Raw genomic sequence first — 16,600 nt, 5'->3', positions numbered from 1 at the left:
AGATCGAGGACTACAAATTTCCCCAGAAAAAGTCCAGGTCCACCCCCCCCAACTATTTTTAGGCTTTGAATTATTTTCTAATAAAATCCTCACTCAGAAAATTCAGTTAAAGAGAAGCTCCTTAAACACTCTTAATGATTTTCAGCGTCTGCTAGGAGACATCAACTGGCTCAGGCCTTATTTAAAGCTGACCACCGGAGAGTTAAAGCCCTTGTTTGATGTCTTACGTGGAGACCCTGATCCTTCCTCCCCCCGCTCGCTTTCATCAGAAGCACAAAGGGCATTAACCATTGTAGAGCAGGCTATTTCTGAACAGACCATTAGCTACTTCTCTCCACATCTAAGTTTGTGGCTGCTCATTTTCCCTACCCCCTTCTCCCCTACAGGAGTCCTTTGGCAAAACCATCCACTATTTTGGGTTCATTTGCCAGCCTCCCCCCCTAGAGTCTTAGCTACCTATCCTCAATTAGTTGCTGCCCTTTTACGTTTAGGCCGAGAGGCAGCTCTCAAGTTGTTTGGGAGAGACCCTGAAGTTATAACCCTCCCATACAATACATCTCAATTACAATGGCTTATTCAACATGATGATGATTGGGCAATTAGCTGCACCTCCTTCCAGGGGACAATAGACAATCATTACCCTGCAGACAGATTAGTCCAGTTCCTTCAAAAGACCCCGGTTGTCTTTCCCAAAAGGACTAAAACCACGCCAATTGCTGGGGCCGTGATAGTGTTCTCTGATGGGTCCTCCTCCGGTATAGCCGCTTTCAGTATTAATGGGCAAGTTACTCGAATACAGACAGACCTCTCTTCTGCACAACTTGTTGAACTAACTGCAATAATCAAAGTTTTTGAGCTTTTAATAGATGCCCCCTTTAACCTTTACACTGACAGTGCCTATGTAGCAACCTCTGTTCCCCTATTAGAGACAGTGCCTTACATACGTCCCTCTACAAATGCTTCCCCCCTATTCGCAAAATTGCAAAAATTAATTCTAAACCGCGATGCCCCTTTTTTCATCGGGCACATACGCGCTCACACTGGCCTTCCAGGGCCGCTTGCCAAAGGCAATGACAGAGTTGATCTGGCGACTCAATTAGTAGCCTCTGTCACGTCAGACTCACCCTTGGCTGCAGCCCAACGGGCTCATGAACTACATCATCTCAATGCTCATACTCTTAGACTCAAATTTTCAATCACCCGAGAACAAGCCCGCCAAATAGTTCGGCAATGTCAAGGATGTCTGACTCTCCTCCCAGAGCCTCATAACGGAATCAACCCCCGGGGGTTAGTTCCAGGAGAGATATGGCAAATGGATGTCACTCATTACCCTCCCTTTGGTAAATTAAAATATATCCATGTGTCTATTGACACATGTAGTGGTTTCCTATGTGCATCCTTGCAAACGGGAGAGGCAACTAAAAATGTTATTACCCATGTTCTCTCATGCCTGGCATATCTACCACCACCTAAAATCTTAAAAACTGACAATGGGCCTGGATACGCCAGCTCTAGCTTTAAACAGTTCTGTGCGCAGTTAAGTATTAAGCACATAACAGGAATCCCCTATAATCCCCAAGGCCAAGGCATTGTTGAAAGAGCCCACTTAACCCTTAAAAACATGTTATTCAAACTTCAGTCGGGGGGAGAAGTACTCTATCCGAAAACAGGTAATGCAAAGACACTCCTAAATCATGCATTGTTTGTTCTTAATTTCCTTACTTATGACTCCGCGGGTAAAACCGCTGCTGATCGCCTTTGGCATCCCTCCACGGCAGATAATTATGCACAGGCTATGTGGAGAGATCCGATGACCAACACATGGCACGGGCCTGACCCTGTGCTCATATGGGGGAAAGGACATGCTTGCATATATGATGCTAAGGCACAAAATGCCCGATGGCTCCCAGACAGACTCATTAAACTTCTAGACACAAATAAAAGCAAAAACAATAATTCTAGTCCAGGGCATATTAACCCCTGAGAAGCCTTCCCTTTCTGTTTAATTTCAGGAGGCAAGGTCAAAGGACCTCTCAGTGTCTCACCAGTTCCAAGCAAGAGACCTAGTCTCTGTGAAGAAAGCGCCTCAACCAGAACCGGACTGGCAAATAATTTGAACTGATAACCCTCTTAAAATTCGCTTGTGTAAAAATGATTGTGTCACTAACAATTCTAATGACCCAGTTACTTCCCACCTTCCAGAACCCTAACCCCCATGAACCTAAGATGCTCACATGGCAAATCATCACCCCGGCTTCCCAACAAGTAGTAGTCCATTTAACAGGACAACACCCTAGGGGAACTTGGTGGCCTAACCTCACTGTGGACCTGTGCTCTCTCTTCAAACAAGACCCTTGGCACGAAGGTAGAATAGGGATACCAGGATGCGGTTCCCATAATTCCATGCAAGAACTCCAAAACACCTGCTTCTATGTATGTCCAGGCCCCCAAGCTGGCAGTGCCAAGATCTCACAGTGTGGTGGGTGGACAGATTTTTTCTGTAGATATTGGGGTTGTGAACAAACAGGGACATGTCATTGGCTGACAAAAGGTGCAAAGAGATCTCCTCAAAGCCTCATAAATATCCAGCGGAAGCCCTCGCAGAATAATACTTGTACCCAATACCCGATCTGCAACCCTATTGACATCTCTTTCACAGATACAGGAAAAAAGACAACAAACTGGGAAAACGGGCTTATGTGGGGACTGAGACTCTACCAGAGTGGCTATGATAATGGAGTCTTGTTTATGCTCAAGCTTAAAGTAGAGCCTCTTCCGGCTGTCCCAGTAGGACCCAACGCTGTCTTGCGAGACCAGCCGCGTCTCCCAGCCCCGCCCGCGCCGACCCTAGCCCCACCTGCAGACGCTGCCACCCCTTCCTTCGCCTCCACTCTTAACCGACCCACCTTCCTTCCTAGCACCGGACAGCGCCTTCTCAACCTCCTTGAAGGAGCTTTCCGAGTTCTAAATACCACCAACCCAAATTCTACCAAATCCTGTTGGTTATGCTTCTCCTCTTCACCTCCTTACTATGAAGGACTAGGATTGTTAGGCAATTTTAACAATACGACCAGCCACGAAGCCTGTAGCTGGGGCTCGCAAAAGTTAACCCTGACTGAGGTAACTGGAAAAGCTACATGTTTAGGAACAATTCCCTCAACCCATAAGAGTCTGTGTAATCACACCATACCCATAGTTACCTCGAGTGAATCTAGATATCTAGTCCCTCCCCGTCAAGGATGGTGGGCTTGTAACACTGGACTAACACCGTGTGTTTCCACCTCTGTTTTCAATCCCTCCCATGATTTCTGTGTTATGGTTCAACTAGTGCCGAGGCTTATATATCATGATGATCCCTCATTTGTCACTGAGTTCGACCCTAAAAATAGGTACAAGAGAGAATTAGTCTCGTTGACCCTAGCCACATTAGTGGGAGTAGGAATTGCAGCAGGAGTAGGAACAGGGACAGCTGCCATCATCCAGGGGAACCAAAACTATGAAGGGCTGAGAACCGCCATTGACGACGATCTAAAAACCATAGAACAATCTATTACCAAACTTGAAGAATCTCTGACTTCCCTTTCTGAAGTCGTCTTGCAGAATAGACGGGGGCTAGATCTACTGCTCCTAAAAGATGGAGGACTGTGTGCAGCTTTAAGAGAAGAATGCTGTTTTTATGCAGACCACTCCGGAATAATAAGAGATTCAATGTCCAAGCTTAGAGAAAGGCTAGACCAGAGGAAGAGAGAGCGAGAAGCTAGCCAAGGCCCCTTTGAGTCCTGGTTCACTAAGTCCCCATGGCTCACAACTCTGATCCCCACCATCCTTGGACCCTTAGCAGGACTCCTCCTTTTAGTGTCTTTTGGCCCTTGGGCTTTAAGAAAACTAACAGCCTTTATTCGAGAGCAGGTTGACCAGCTCGTCAAGCCAGCAGTTGCTGTTCATTATCACAGACTTACAGCCTGTGATGAAAGATCCGACACCGAACCAACCAATGCTCCCGGCCTCCAGTTTTCAACTTTACAGGCGCCTCAACCCTGGTACCATCGATTCTGGCACCGTAATTAATGTGGCCCATATGCTGGTCGGCCAGAACCAAGCATACCCCTAACTGTGAGGGTATGGGCATCGAGATGAGTGCGAGACAAAGTACCGCAAGGGAGGGTTCTTCCTAGAACCTCTCTGGTCCTCCCTGAGAATATGCCTGGTTTGCATAGAGGTTGGTATCCATATGTACATAAAGCCTTAATATCAGCTAGCAATTTGGCTTTCAGCTCTGCCTCTCCTCCCTAAAAGATACCGAGAGCATATAGGTAGACATTCGCAAGATGTTACCTTACTGGAGGAGCCAGGCCTCTATTCCCTCACTCGATTAAGGCCCACCTTTCTGAAATAAATAGAAAGGGAGGAGATGTTGGGAGCCACACAAAGACAACAAGATGGCCACAGTTCATGAGGTTCCTGCTTCACTTCCTGGAGATTAGCTGCGAGCCCGCGCGCGCCAACAAGAAAGCCCGCGCGCGCCAAGAGATACTCTTCTCCCCCTCCTTCCCCATTATCATATACCAATCAGAATGTAACTCGCTGCGCCATCCCTGCTATGCAGCCAATCCCCTGCTTACAAGTATCCTATGGCCCACTCTGCCCCTGAACACTGGTGTATATCTACCCCCGTCTTACAATAAAATTTGAAGGCTTGATCAGAATACTGTCTTGCCTTCGCTCTTCTCTCGCCCCCATTTTCTTCCAGGTCAGATCCCCTTCGTCCCCACAAATAACTTGGTCCCGCTGGACGGGACACTAGAGTCCCTTGGCATAGTTCTTGAGAGTCTTATCATGGGCAGTGGTAACCGCTTTCCAGACATTGGACTAGACATATGGGAGCAGGAGCAGGAAGTAAAAGAGCAGATGCCAGCATGGTGACTGTAGCTGGCAGACTGGATTGTGGCTGCATGGGAGGCATCCAAGGCCGGATTAAGGCTCTGGAAGCCCTAAACACCGCAGCGACTATTGTCCAGTCATCTGCTCCTGCCTCAACTGTAATGCAAAATAAAGAAGTATAAGAAAATCAATATTTTAATTTTTGTCATGATAATTTCTTGGATGCAAAAAAGAAATATTTTTGGGATTCCTGTTTTGCTGGTGTAGCACAAACATCCTAGACATCATTAGCTCAGAATGTCAAAGACACATTATCAGTTGGGTTGTCCAACACTGGGGCACACTTTTGGGAACTTTAAAATAAATGAGGTCACTTTCTGGAGGTCAAAGTTCTGGTTTTATGGATCTTAATTGGTGTATAAAAGAAAGAGTGACATTATTCAAAGTCCCAGGCTCTTTCCTCAACTAATTATATTCCATATTCTAGGGCAATAAAATAATTGATGAGGGAAAGTTATAGAAAAATTCAAGCTACTAAATACAGAAGGAATGATAAATAGAAAAATCACCATTTTGTTAGCCGTAATGGAAGTGTATCTAGGCAATGGTCATCAGTGATGGGGAACTTGGCAATGAATGAATCAGACCAACATACCTTAACCCCCTGATCTACCTTAACATTATGAATAGTGGGACAGCAGACATTGTACATCTTCTGGTGTGATGAAAAAGAAAATACATTAAATCACTATTAAGTATTTTGCCAACTGACCTGAATACTGTATTTCATTAAGCCTCTAGATCTAACTAGCAGTTTAATAGGAATTACAGGGGATAGGAGATTGTGTTAGACAGCACCACAGGGATGCAGTCAGTCAAATTCAGAATGTGGGAAATTCTACAGGATAAATAACCCAGTTTCTTCAACAAATAAATGGCAGAAAATGCAGAGGAGGAGAAATGGTTACAGATTAAAATGAGACATAGGTCTATCAGATTTGTCTTTTAAATGCAGTGTGTGGTCCTTGTTTAGATCTTGATTTAGGCAAACTGACTATAAAAGCATAATTTTGAAGTAATTTGAGAAATTTGAGTGCAGACTGTTCAATACCATTAAGGAATTATTGTTATGTCATTAAGTGTAACAATTGATTGTTATTAATAATAGCTATTGAATTAAATGAAGGAACTTTTTGGAGGCCAGATTAATAACTGTTGTTATTATGGTTGCTATGTTTTTATTTTTGAAAGCTTTATCTGAAAGAAGTACAGACTGAAGCATTTACAGATGAAATGATATATCTGGGATTGTATGAAATACTCTACAAAAAAAAAGTGGAGGGGAGGAGAGATGAAATAAAAATGTCAAATGTTGAGAATTCTTGAAGCTGAGGAATGGGTATTTGGGGAGATTCCATCTAACGTTCTGTCTACTTTTGTAATCTCAAACTTTCTGTGCTCCTAGGCTAGCAAGACCTGGGACATTCAGGTGACATATGCAGAGAGATTTCATTTGGCTCAATTTTCCTCTTTCAAGGCTTTGCTGCCTTTGGGAAGAAGAAGTCTCAAGGCATGGGATTAAAAAAGCTTCAGTGCTTCGAGTGATGATGAGATTCCAAAGAACAAGGGCTATTTTCGATGCGTTGCTGGGCTGCTGCGTCTCTGCTGCGAGTGTTCTGGGGCCAGTAAGTGGCAGGCCTGGTGAGGTCAGGGGAACTCCAGGCTTTAGAGATTAACATCTTCAAGTCCATGCCAGGAACTGGAGATGTATTTGTTTGTCAGCTGCTACTCAGGAGAGGGAGGCCTTTTGGGGGCAGCCGAGCTAGTAGTAGTTAGGAGTATGAATTCTGCAGCCACTGTTTGAGTTCACACCTTGGCGTCACCTCTTAATTGTTGGGTGACTTTGGGCAATTTGTTTACTTTATCTGTGCCTTAGTTTCCTCAAGGAACCCCATGACATTCTCAGCAGTCGACCTCATGGAAACCCTCATGTGGAAACTGGAGGGTATAATGTTACTACCTCATAGGGTGAATTTTAATGAGACAAGTATGTAAAGAACTTAGAATATGGCCTGGCTCAGTACATGCAAGGTGATTTGAGAAATGGCTGAGCAACTCTGGGAGTGTAGGTGGCAGGAACTAACGGTCTCTTCTGTGTACCATGGTTGGGATGAATTAGCTCTACTTCCTGTCCTCCGTTTCCTCAGCCCAGGATTCTGATTGCAGAGAGTGAGGCTGACTATCTCAGCTGGGGTCATATGCTCACTAGCTGGCTTGAAGATGGTAGAACACTGTGAGTGCCCATCTGGTCTAGACTGCATGCAAAAGGGCAGGTGAGAATCTCCCCAAAAGAAACTAAAGTGTTATTACCAACTAAGAGGAAAATGGAGGTAGGTCAGGAAGAAACAACAATTGATAAGTGACTTAGTGGCTCAGTATGCTGGATATTCCCATTTGTCCCTCTAGATCCACTTTCCATCATCCATGCGGCCCTGTACCCCTAGTGTGTGATCTATATGGATTCCATTAGTGGGGTGCCCCTGCCCTCTGCTTCTGGTTGGGTTTGACCAATGGGAGACTCTACCAGGAGATTGGAGGGAAGAGAAAGTGAAGGCAGGATACTTATTTCTCAGGCTGCCTTATTCCCTATCATGGAGTTGGTGACAGGGCCCTCTTGTGAGGGGCCCTTTCTATGTTATTTTCTCCTTCTGGGTTCCAGTAACTTCATTCTACCATCTAACCTTGGGTCTGGGTAGGTTACAATTCCTTGATATCACTAGCTCCATGGTGCTCTGCCATCCCTTGTTGGATTTCCTAAATTCTGTCCACACCTTTATAAACAGCTACTTTTAAACTCTGGAATCACTCCACTAGTGTGTGTCCTGTCTTGTGAGGGCCAGCTACAAGGTATTGGACATCGAAGTCTCTTCTACCTGGATTATGACCTTCTTGAAGGCAGGATTGTGCTTGAGTTCATTTTGATAATTTAGCCTTAACCCTGGGATCATGTTTGATGTTTGTTGCCTGAAAGGATTGGGAGGTCTGAATGACCCAAACTCCTATTTCCTTTTAGATGCTGATTATACCAAAGATCCTGGAATATTCTGAAGAGCAGTCAGGGAATATTGTCTATGGAGTGGGGCTCTGCTTTGCCCTTTTTTTCACTGAATGTATGAAGACCCTGAGTCTGTGCTCATGTTGGGTCTTCAACCAGCGCACAGGTATCAGGTTTCGTACAGCCATTTTCTCCTTTGCCTTTGAGAAGCTAATGCAATTTAAGTCTCTAACACACATCACAGTGGGAGAGGTAAGTGACTGGAACTGCCATACTTCCCCATTTGTCCTCCAGACATCCTGCCCTGGGGTCCAAGGGAGGGAAAAAGGGGAGTTAGGAGAGGAGGAAGAAAGAGAAAGGAAATAATTTCTAGGTTAGTGTTGATAACCATCAAAAGTTGCCTCTGGGATCATAGAAGCAGGTCACCAGTAACAAGGCAGATGTCACGTGCATTCAGAAGACTGAGGATTTATCTATACATTCATCAAATATTTAAGGAGGACTGCTCTGGGCCAAGCCCTGTTACAGACCCTGGGGATACATCAGTGAGTAAAAAGACACAAATCCTGTGTAGAAGCACATTGGAAAGTGCATCCCCTCAGCCAGTTCTGAGAGGAGAGTATGGGAGGACTTGATGATTTGCGGAAATCATCTAGGGATAAGCAATCACAGATAACTTCTCTGAGTGTTAATTTTCTTATCAGTAAGATAAATACTTAAAATTGCCTGGTTATTGTTATTGAGATGTCAGTTCCTGCCCTTGCTTTCCCTACAAATAACACAAACATTGACACAGATTGGTGGAAAATGTGTAGATTTATGACCCATGGAGTCATGGGAGATATTGGAACTTTACATATTTAATTTTAATTGCCCTATTTTTCTATTGTTTACTGGTTACCTTGGGGATTACTTTTATACTGAAACAAACATTTTAATTTTTGGAAAAGGCAGCACTGCCTTGGTTCCTTACCCTCAAGCCAAAGACCTTCATGATCTGTGACTTTCCAGTGTCATTTCCTCCCACACTGTAAATCTGCGGAGAGGAAATCCCGGGGAAAAATACCTCTAAAAACCAAAATCAGTCAAAGGGAGAAATAAAGTTTAAAACCTGTTTATTGCTTACGAACTGCAGTTCAGGCCCTTCTCTCTTTCCTGCTCCAGCAGAAGCAAAACCAGCCCTCCCCCTCACCTGTCAGGTATAGATAATTTCACTGAATGTATGGGCTTGGCCAGAGCAGTCCTCCTTAAATTATCTGTTGCCCAGGTAATTACTCATTGATATGGGGATGAACTTCTCTCCACCCCTGTGGAATGATGCAAATGCACTAAAGCCCTACTTCTCTCCACCTTTGAGCACCTGTTGATATGCAGATATACTAAAGCCAGGCGAGATTCTGGAAATGTTACAATTTTATCCACACACACCCTCTCCTGTTGCCCCAGGTAGGCTACCTCCCTGCCAGCTAGGCTGAGCTAGCCTCCAGTCTTCAAATACACTGGTCACGTCCACTGCCTGGCAATGTTGCTGACATCATCTCCACCCCTTGCCCCTTTAAAATCCCATTCATCCTTCAAGACCCAGTTCAGAGATCCTGTCCTTCATGATTGCATTGCCAAACCCCACTTCCCACCAAGCTGCTCCACTAATCTGGCTGCCCCACTATTATAAGCCTCCTTCAAAGGCATGAACCATTTCAGATTTGCTAAGCTATAGCCTCAGAAGGCCCAACATCTGAATTACACAGGACAAATGTTCAGAAAATGTCTTCTGAATTAACCATTGCTATCAAGTGGATGCTTTTCTTGAACTCAATTGGTAACTGTAACTCCAGGGGCAAAATACCTTTGAAACGGAAATCAGTCAAAGGGAGAAATAAAGTGGAAGAAACCCTTTTATTTCTTACAAGCAGTCATCCACTTCTCTTGTGACCCAGAAGAAAGGACCCCACCCATCCACTCTGGTCCAGATATGCCCTTGCCCTTGTAATCACCTATTGATATGGAGATGGGCTACTTCTCTCCACCCCTTGGAAATACCTATTATTATGGAGATGCACTAAGGCCAGGCAAGACATTCTGGAAATATTGCAATTTTACCCACAGTAACAAACAGGAGATATTTATTATTAATCATTACTGTTATTCTTCACCATTTTCTTAGCTTCATGAACTTAGGCAACTTGTTTAGCCTCTCTGAAACTGTGGAATAGTTGTAGCACCACAGGATTGTTGTCTTGTAGGATTAAATGAGTTAGTAGATATGAAGCATGGAAAAAGGGGGCGGTGATTTGTAAGTGTTAAATTGTACCATTAATCTGGCAGGCCTTGAGCATGGAGGCTGCACTTGACCAAAATTAGGATCCATAGCAGTCCTTTTCCCTGTTTATCTCAGGAAAATCATCATAGTAATTGCTAACTTCCTCTAAACCAGACATTGTCCTAAGTGCTTTATTTACCTAGCTCAGTCAGTCCCCGACAGCCTTCAAATGCAGTAGTTTCTGTGATCATTCCCATCATCACAGAGGCAGAAACTGAAACAAGGACGGTAGGAAACTTGTACAAGGTCACATGCTTGGTAAACAGCAGAGCCTGCTTGCAGAGTCCAGGCTCTGAATTAGTGCACTTACTTGCCTCAGTAAGGAGAGCTTCTGCACTGAGACCTACCTTGGTGTCTTTGCTCTGTGCCTCTGTTCTGAGCATCTGCTCTATGCAAGGCCCAATTTCCCCAAACATCTTCACAGATAAGTAAGACAGGATGGCCCAATTTGAAATGGAGATGGAAGTAGTTGCTCACATTCTAGGATTTCTAGACAGTTGCTTCCAAAAATTTTATTTTAAAATTAATTAAAAATACACCTGAATACATTCTCCTTGGAAACAAAATAAAATAGCATAGATGACATCCTAGACTGGGTCATTTCTCATATGCCTAGAGATAATCACCATTATCAATTTGGCTTGAGTCCTTCCTAGACTTTTTAAAAGTACAGTTAGGTACACATGCAGGTTGGGTACACATATTGTATTTGGCGTGTATGTTTTTACGTAAAGTTCTACGTAGTGTTCTGCAACTAGGTTTTACCAATACAAATGTACAACCGTTTTGGGGGTGAGTTTTTACACCAGTGGTACTATATTGTTTATGTTGTTTTGTAGCTTTTTCTCTCTTCCTCATTATGTCTTAGTTTTCCATGTCAGCACATAGAGATCTTCTTCATTTTCAGTAATGCTTACTCATAATTATAGCACTTTCTTTTTCCCACCATTTTGATTGAGGTATACTTGACATATAACATTGTATTAGACCAAGGTGTATAACATAATGATTTGATATATGTATATATTGCACAGTGATTATCACAATAAGTTTAGATAACATCTATCACTTCACATAGTTATAAATTTTTTCTTGTGATAAGTACTTTTAAGATCTACTCTCTTAGTAACTTTGAGATAATACAATAATACCATATTGTTAAGTATAGTCACCGTGCTTGTTTATCTTATAACTAGGAGTTTTTAACTTTTGGTTAACTTCACCTGTTTTCCCCACACCCCGTATAGCACTTTCAGTGGGCCAAAATAAAGCATTTCACATGCATTACCTTAAACTGTCACATCAACACTATGAAGCAGGTTGTCTTATTCCTGTTTTACTGATGAGACAACCAAGGTGCAGAGAGACTGAGTAATGTGCCTGTGGTTCCACAACTAATAAATGACAAGTGTGGAGCACGATCTCTGACATTTTGCTCCAGGACTCAGCATTACTCGTATTTCTTGGGTGGATGCTTTAACTTCCCCACCGATGGACATTTTGGATTTTTCCAGGGTTTTGCTACTATAAGCAGTGATGCATGAACATCCTTGCATTGATTCCTCCAGCACATGTGAATGTTTCTCAACAGAGAAATGAAACAGCCAGCTCATGGGGTTTATGCAATTATTAATTTTAAAAGAACTGTTAAATTGCCCTCCAAAGTGTCCATACCAAATTATACTCCCTCATGCACTTTAAACTTTTTAAATGGCTTACTCTTACTCTGGAGTACATCCTGGGAACTGGAAGGAGATAAGGTTAAAGTTGAAAGGAAATCACTTCTTAAGGTTATTCAGATTGGGTATTATTCTAAAAGACATTAATGACTTGGTTCCTTAAATATTCCTTGATTTGGAATGTCAGCTTTTATATAACTTTGAACTAGCCAGTATATGTTGGGAAGGGGCAGAAGAGTCTATAACAAAAAAGAAGGGGCAGGAGAAGGAGAAAGAGAAAAAAAGTCAGCTCCTGCTAAAAAATATCAGTTATTATAAGTAGCCAAATGAATGGAATAGAATAGAATAGAATAGAATACTAGAAGCAACTCTCTGGAGTCTGGATATTAGTAGTAAATGTAGCAATGGCATAGTTAAACATAACTTTTATTGAGCACAGTCTATGTGTGTAGATATTTTATATCTCATTGACATTCTCACAACAATCATATGAAGTAGGTATCATCCAGCTTCACAGGTGGAGAAGCTGCAGCTCAGAGTGAAAAGTAATTTGTCCAGGGTCACACAGCTAGTAAGAGGAGAGCTGTGAACTTGGTATATCTGTCTGTATCGTCCTGCTTCTCAAGCCTTCCTGCTGGGAGAAGGCAAGGCGAGGCCACCTGCCACATGCATATATGTAGTTCCTTTGGGGCACTTTGAGAGGTAATCCCTGTGCCATGGACTTGCTGTCTTTTAGGTCATCAGCTTCTTCACCAGCGACGTAAACTACCTGTTTGAAGGGGTGTACTATGGCCCTCTGAGCTGCCTCATCTTTTTCTTGCTGATTGCCTGCACTGTCACCTCCTGCCTCATTCTTGGACCCACTGCGCTCTTCGCCACTTTGTGCTATATCCTGCTTCTACCGCTCGAGGTAAAGTCTTTCTTTGGGACCTGTTTGATGTGGGATACTCCCCAGAAGTTCCTGGGCTCTGGAATATGGAGCACTTCTGAGTAGGAACTTGACTCTTGTTGACTGTTCGTTCCATTGTGGTTAAGATTCAGCTTCAATTTTTGCCTCAAGCTGTTGTCTGGACAACATTGACCAAATAAGAGGTGAATATGATGTGTGAAGTTCCCCTCAAGGGATTACTGCTTCATGGACTTTGCTCAGTAGATACTCTTTATGTAATATTTTTGTTCTTTTTCTTCTACCCAGAATGTGCCGATGTAATAATGCAGACAATATTTAACATTTCACTGAGCACAGTATAATGAGGGAAGGGAAGCAAATTTGCTAACAAATATTCAGGTGAAATAATATTTGGCAAAACAGCAAGTGACTCTTGGTTTATTTGTGCTTCAATTATGGAAATTGAGTGTTTTTCTCCACAACACAGGTATTCTGATAAAAAATGATTGTAATTGTTAGGAGACTTAGGGCTCCCAAAGGCAGAGAAGTCACATTTCTGTTTAGTTAGCTATGGCCTAACTCAGTTTGGTACCAAGGAAAGACCCCCAGGGTGTGTGAGGCAGGTGCTCTAAGCCCTGATGGCCTGGAGAGGCTTCCACTGGAAAGCCTTCAGCAGGGACCTGAATTTAGAGTCACAGTGGATTCAAACAGTGCAGGATTAAACCCAGGTATTCAATCTGCAGCTGGAGTTTGCCTTTGGAAAGAGTTCTAGCTGCTGTACTTGTGCCAGGCTGAACTCTCCCACCCTCATCAAAAGATGTCTTACTGCATCCTGACTGCAGGTATTCCTGACCAGAATGGTCGTCAAGATACAGAATCACACAGCTAAAGTCAGTGACCAGCGCATTCGTGTGACCAGTGAAGTTCTCACCTGCATTAAGCTGATAAAAATGTATGCATGGGAGAAACCATTTGCAAAAATAATTAAAGGTACAGAAAATCTGGCTTTCTGCTCAGAGCCTAAGGATGCCATGCCAAACCTTTTGGGAATGTCTTTCATGTTCTGGAGATTGTTCTGTGCTCTTTGGAGAATGTTCTTATGGTTAATTTCAGTGAATTTCTTCTTCTTCTTTTTTTTTTTTTACCACCCAGACCTCAGAAGACAGGAGAAGAAACTCTTGGAGAAGTCTGGGTATATTCAGAGCCTAACCATTTCCACCTTGTTTGTAGCCCCCACAGTGTCCACAGTAGTGATGATCCTCATCCACACATACTTGCAAATGGAACTTACAGCTTCTGTAGTAAGTATTTGGGGCACCTTATTTCCTGCCCACTCAACTGACAGGAAGTTTTCTCATGTGTCCTTTTCTTGCCCATGCCCCTCAAGATCTGAAGGTTTTGTAAATGGGTAAGTTGATTTTGATTTTGCAAACATTTAGGATGTTCAAACTTTCTTCCATCTGAGAAACTGACATCCCTTGAATAGCAGCTGTAGGAGGGAGGGATGACAGTCATCCAGGCATGCAAGGGAGGTGGAATGTGTAGTCAAAACTCCAGTGATAATGATATGCAGATTGAAATTGAGAATCCTAAATTAAGAACTTTCTTTGATCCCAAAATAGGGCTCTGAAAATACACCTTAAATAAAAAGTAATAACTTCTTCTCTTGCTTTGCGTTCTGACCCTGGACCTGAGAAGCATAAGCTGCCTTTTAGTGTTAGGAATCCTAATTCTTTAAGGAGAAAAAGACAGGATGCCCCTTTTTGAGAGGTTGGAATCTAGCTGGGGGCAGAGGGCAGGAGACTGCACCCAAAGCAAGATGGGGAGCATTTGACAGTCTAAAGCCAAGGGTTCATTTATGCTCCAGAGGGTGGTCACCTCCACTGGACCCAGGGACACATGAGAGAAACACTCCTGAGCAGCTCAAGGATAAAAGAGGGGACTATATAAGGAAAACTTTAGAGTCAACACTGCACTCACACCCTGCAGGATTAGATCAAAGCATTCCCGCTCTGTTGGAGTTATCTTTAGATTATACTGGAAGAAGGAGGGGGTGGAAATGGGGCATGAATTGGAAGATCACATTTGGGGACCAAGAGCTGGAGGAGGTTTGTGGGTCAGGGAAGGTCTCTGGGAGAGAGAGAGGAATGGATTATGCATGAAGCATATGGAATATTTTAAGTATTAGAAAAGAAAAGAGCATCTAAGGCAAAGAAGAAGAAATGTAATCTTCATAAGAATAATAGCACCAAGCTACCTCAATGGGAGACAAAGCTCTCACACGTATTTTCTCAGTGTTTCCCAAATTTTATTCCTATACTGGCTATATGATTTTTGGCCCTATGTCAGTGGGGAAACTGAGCTGGGGTTGGTAGTGGGGGTGACCTCACCAAAGTTACAGAATTTAGTTGAGCTTCAACAGGATGCCCCCCTTGGAGTGTTTGGGATCTAGCTGGGGGCAGCTGTCACCAGGCCTGCAGACTTGGAGACTTGAAGAATGGTGCTCTTTTCTGTGCTTTTCCCAGTCTCCCCCAAATACGGGCTTGACCTCTGCCAAATGAAGGACGAGCTTGTCAGAAGCAGCAGAATCTGGCTCTGTGGATGGGAGCCTCATGGGGTGGAGGGAAGAGGACAGGGCTGCAGCCTTCACTCCCTCCTCCCCTCCTATCCAGGCCTTTGCGGCGGCGGCTGCCATGAACCCCATGAGGCTGTCAGTGTTCTTCGCACCCTTTGTAATCAAAGCCCTCACAAGTTCTAAGACTGCTGCAGAGAGGCTCAAGGTAAGTGGTCAGAGGACAGTTTGTATGGCCCTCTGCTTGAGTTCTCATTTGCCTTCAACCCTCCTGAATTTGACCCCAGACCAAGTCAGAGTCCAGCTCAGGTGGAGAGGGATTGTGCCCAGTCTGATGTGGGGGCTGAGAAGACAGATGAATCAGGCCAGCTCCCAGGACCCAAAGAAATCTTAAGATAGTCATCCAAACCAGGTCTCAGATAGGCAGTCTGCAGGCCTGTGCAGGTTTGTGTAACGTTACCCTGATGGTTTTATGAAAAAATCGTTATCTATTGCTTGTATTTAAAAACCTGGGAACTTTTTATGAAAACCAGATTTCTGCTGGATCTTTTGAATAATCAGCAGGTTTGGAAATGCTGAACCCGATTCTCCCATGGCCACAAGCAGCTGGAGCTGAAATGATAGTTGTCCCGCTTCGCCTGAGCATTGAGATGCAGTTGGCTGCAGTCTCCATCATGCCCTATTTCACATCAAACTTTGGGACTGTGTTTTACTTACTATTTACCATCTTAGTAATGGTCTATTTCACTTCTTTACATAGCTCTCTTGTCCCTATAGGCATCTGAGTTTAAAACTCTAAACCAATTTTTAAAAGATATTCTGTACTCATTTCACTTAAAGGTGTGTAGTCCTCACCCTAAATATTCATTCACTCATTTATTAATTTATTCAAAACACAGTTATTGAACTCCTGCCACCTACCAGGCACTGTGAATTCCACAGCAAGTACGATCACCAGGGTCTTGCTCTCAGGGAGTTACAATCTGGTATTGGAAACAGAGAACAAGCAAATAAATGGTAAACAAAGAGTGTCAGAACACATGGAGATTTGTGACGCCAATAAACCAGGGTGATGTGCTAGAGCTTGGGTATGGGAGGCTGCAGCTCCTTTGGGTAGGCCTGTCAGAGAAGGCCTCTCTGCCAAGATGACTTTTGAGCTGAGTGATGATGAGTAGGCAGAAAAAGTGCCAAGTGCAAAGCCCTG

The 16,600-nt window shown here is 43.5% G+C and overlaps 1 protein-coding gene across 1 annotated transcript in view; it reads left to right on the top strand.

Moving 5' to 3' along the window:
* ABCC11 (ATP binding cassette subfamily C member 11) overlaps positions 1 to 16,600 on the top strand; it is a 130,918-nt gene that overhangs the window by 71,529 nt on the left and 42,789 nt on the right. The window contains exons 5-10 of the mRNA XM_057493286.1: positions 6,419 to 6,566; positions 7,955 to 8,188; positions 12,672 to 12,845; positions 13,667 to 13,814; positions 13,977 to 14,125; positions 15,497 to 15,604. Coding sequence (XP_057349269.1) covers positions 6,419 to 6,566; positions 7,955 to 8,188; positions 12,672 to 12,845; positions 13,667 to 13,814; positions 13,977 to 14,125; positions 15,497 to 15,604 — 961 coding nt within the window. The remainder of the gene's footprint in view (positions 1 to 6,418; positions 6,567 to 7,954; positions 8,189 to 12,671; positions 12,846 to 13,666; positions 13,815 to 13,976; positions 14,126 to 15,496; positions 15,605 to 16,600) is intronic.

The sequence above is a fragment of the Manis pentadactyla genome, chromosome 15 (genome assembly GCF_030020395.1).
Source record: "Manis pentadactyla isolate mManPen7 chromosome 15, mManPen7.hap1, whole genome shotgun sequence".
NCBI lineage: Eukaryota > Metazoa > Chordata > Mammalia > Pholidota > Manidae > Manis > Manis pentadactyla.
The sequence above is the reverse complement of the archived record's forward strand: the minus strand, read 5'-3'. Positions and strand labels throughout refer to the sequence as shown.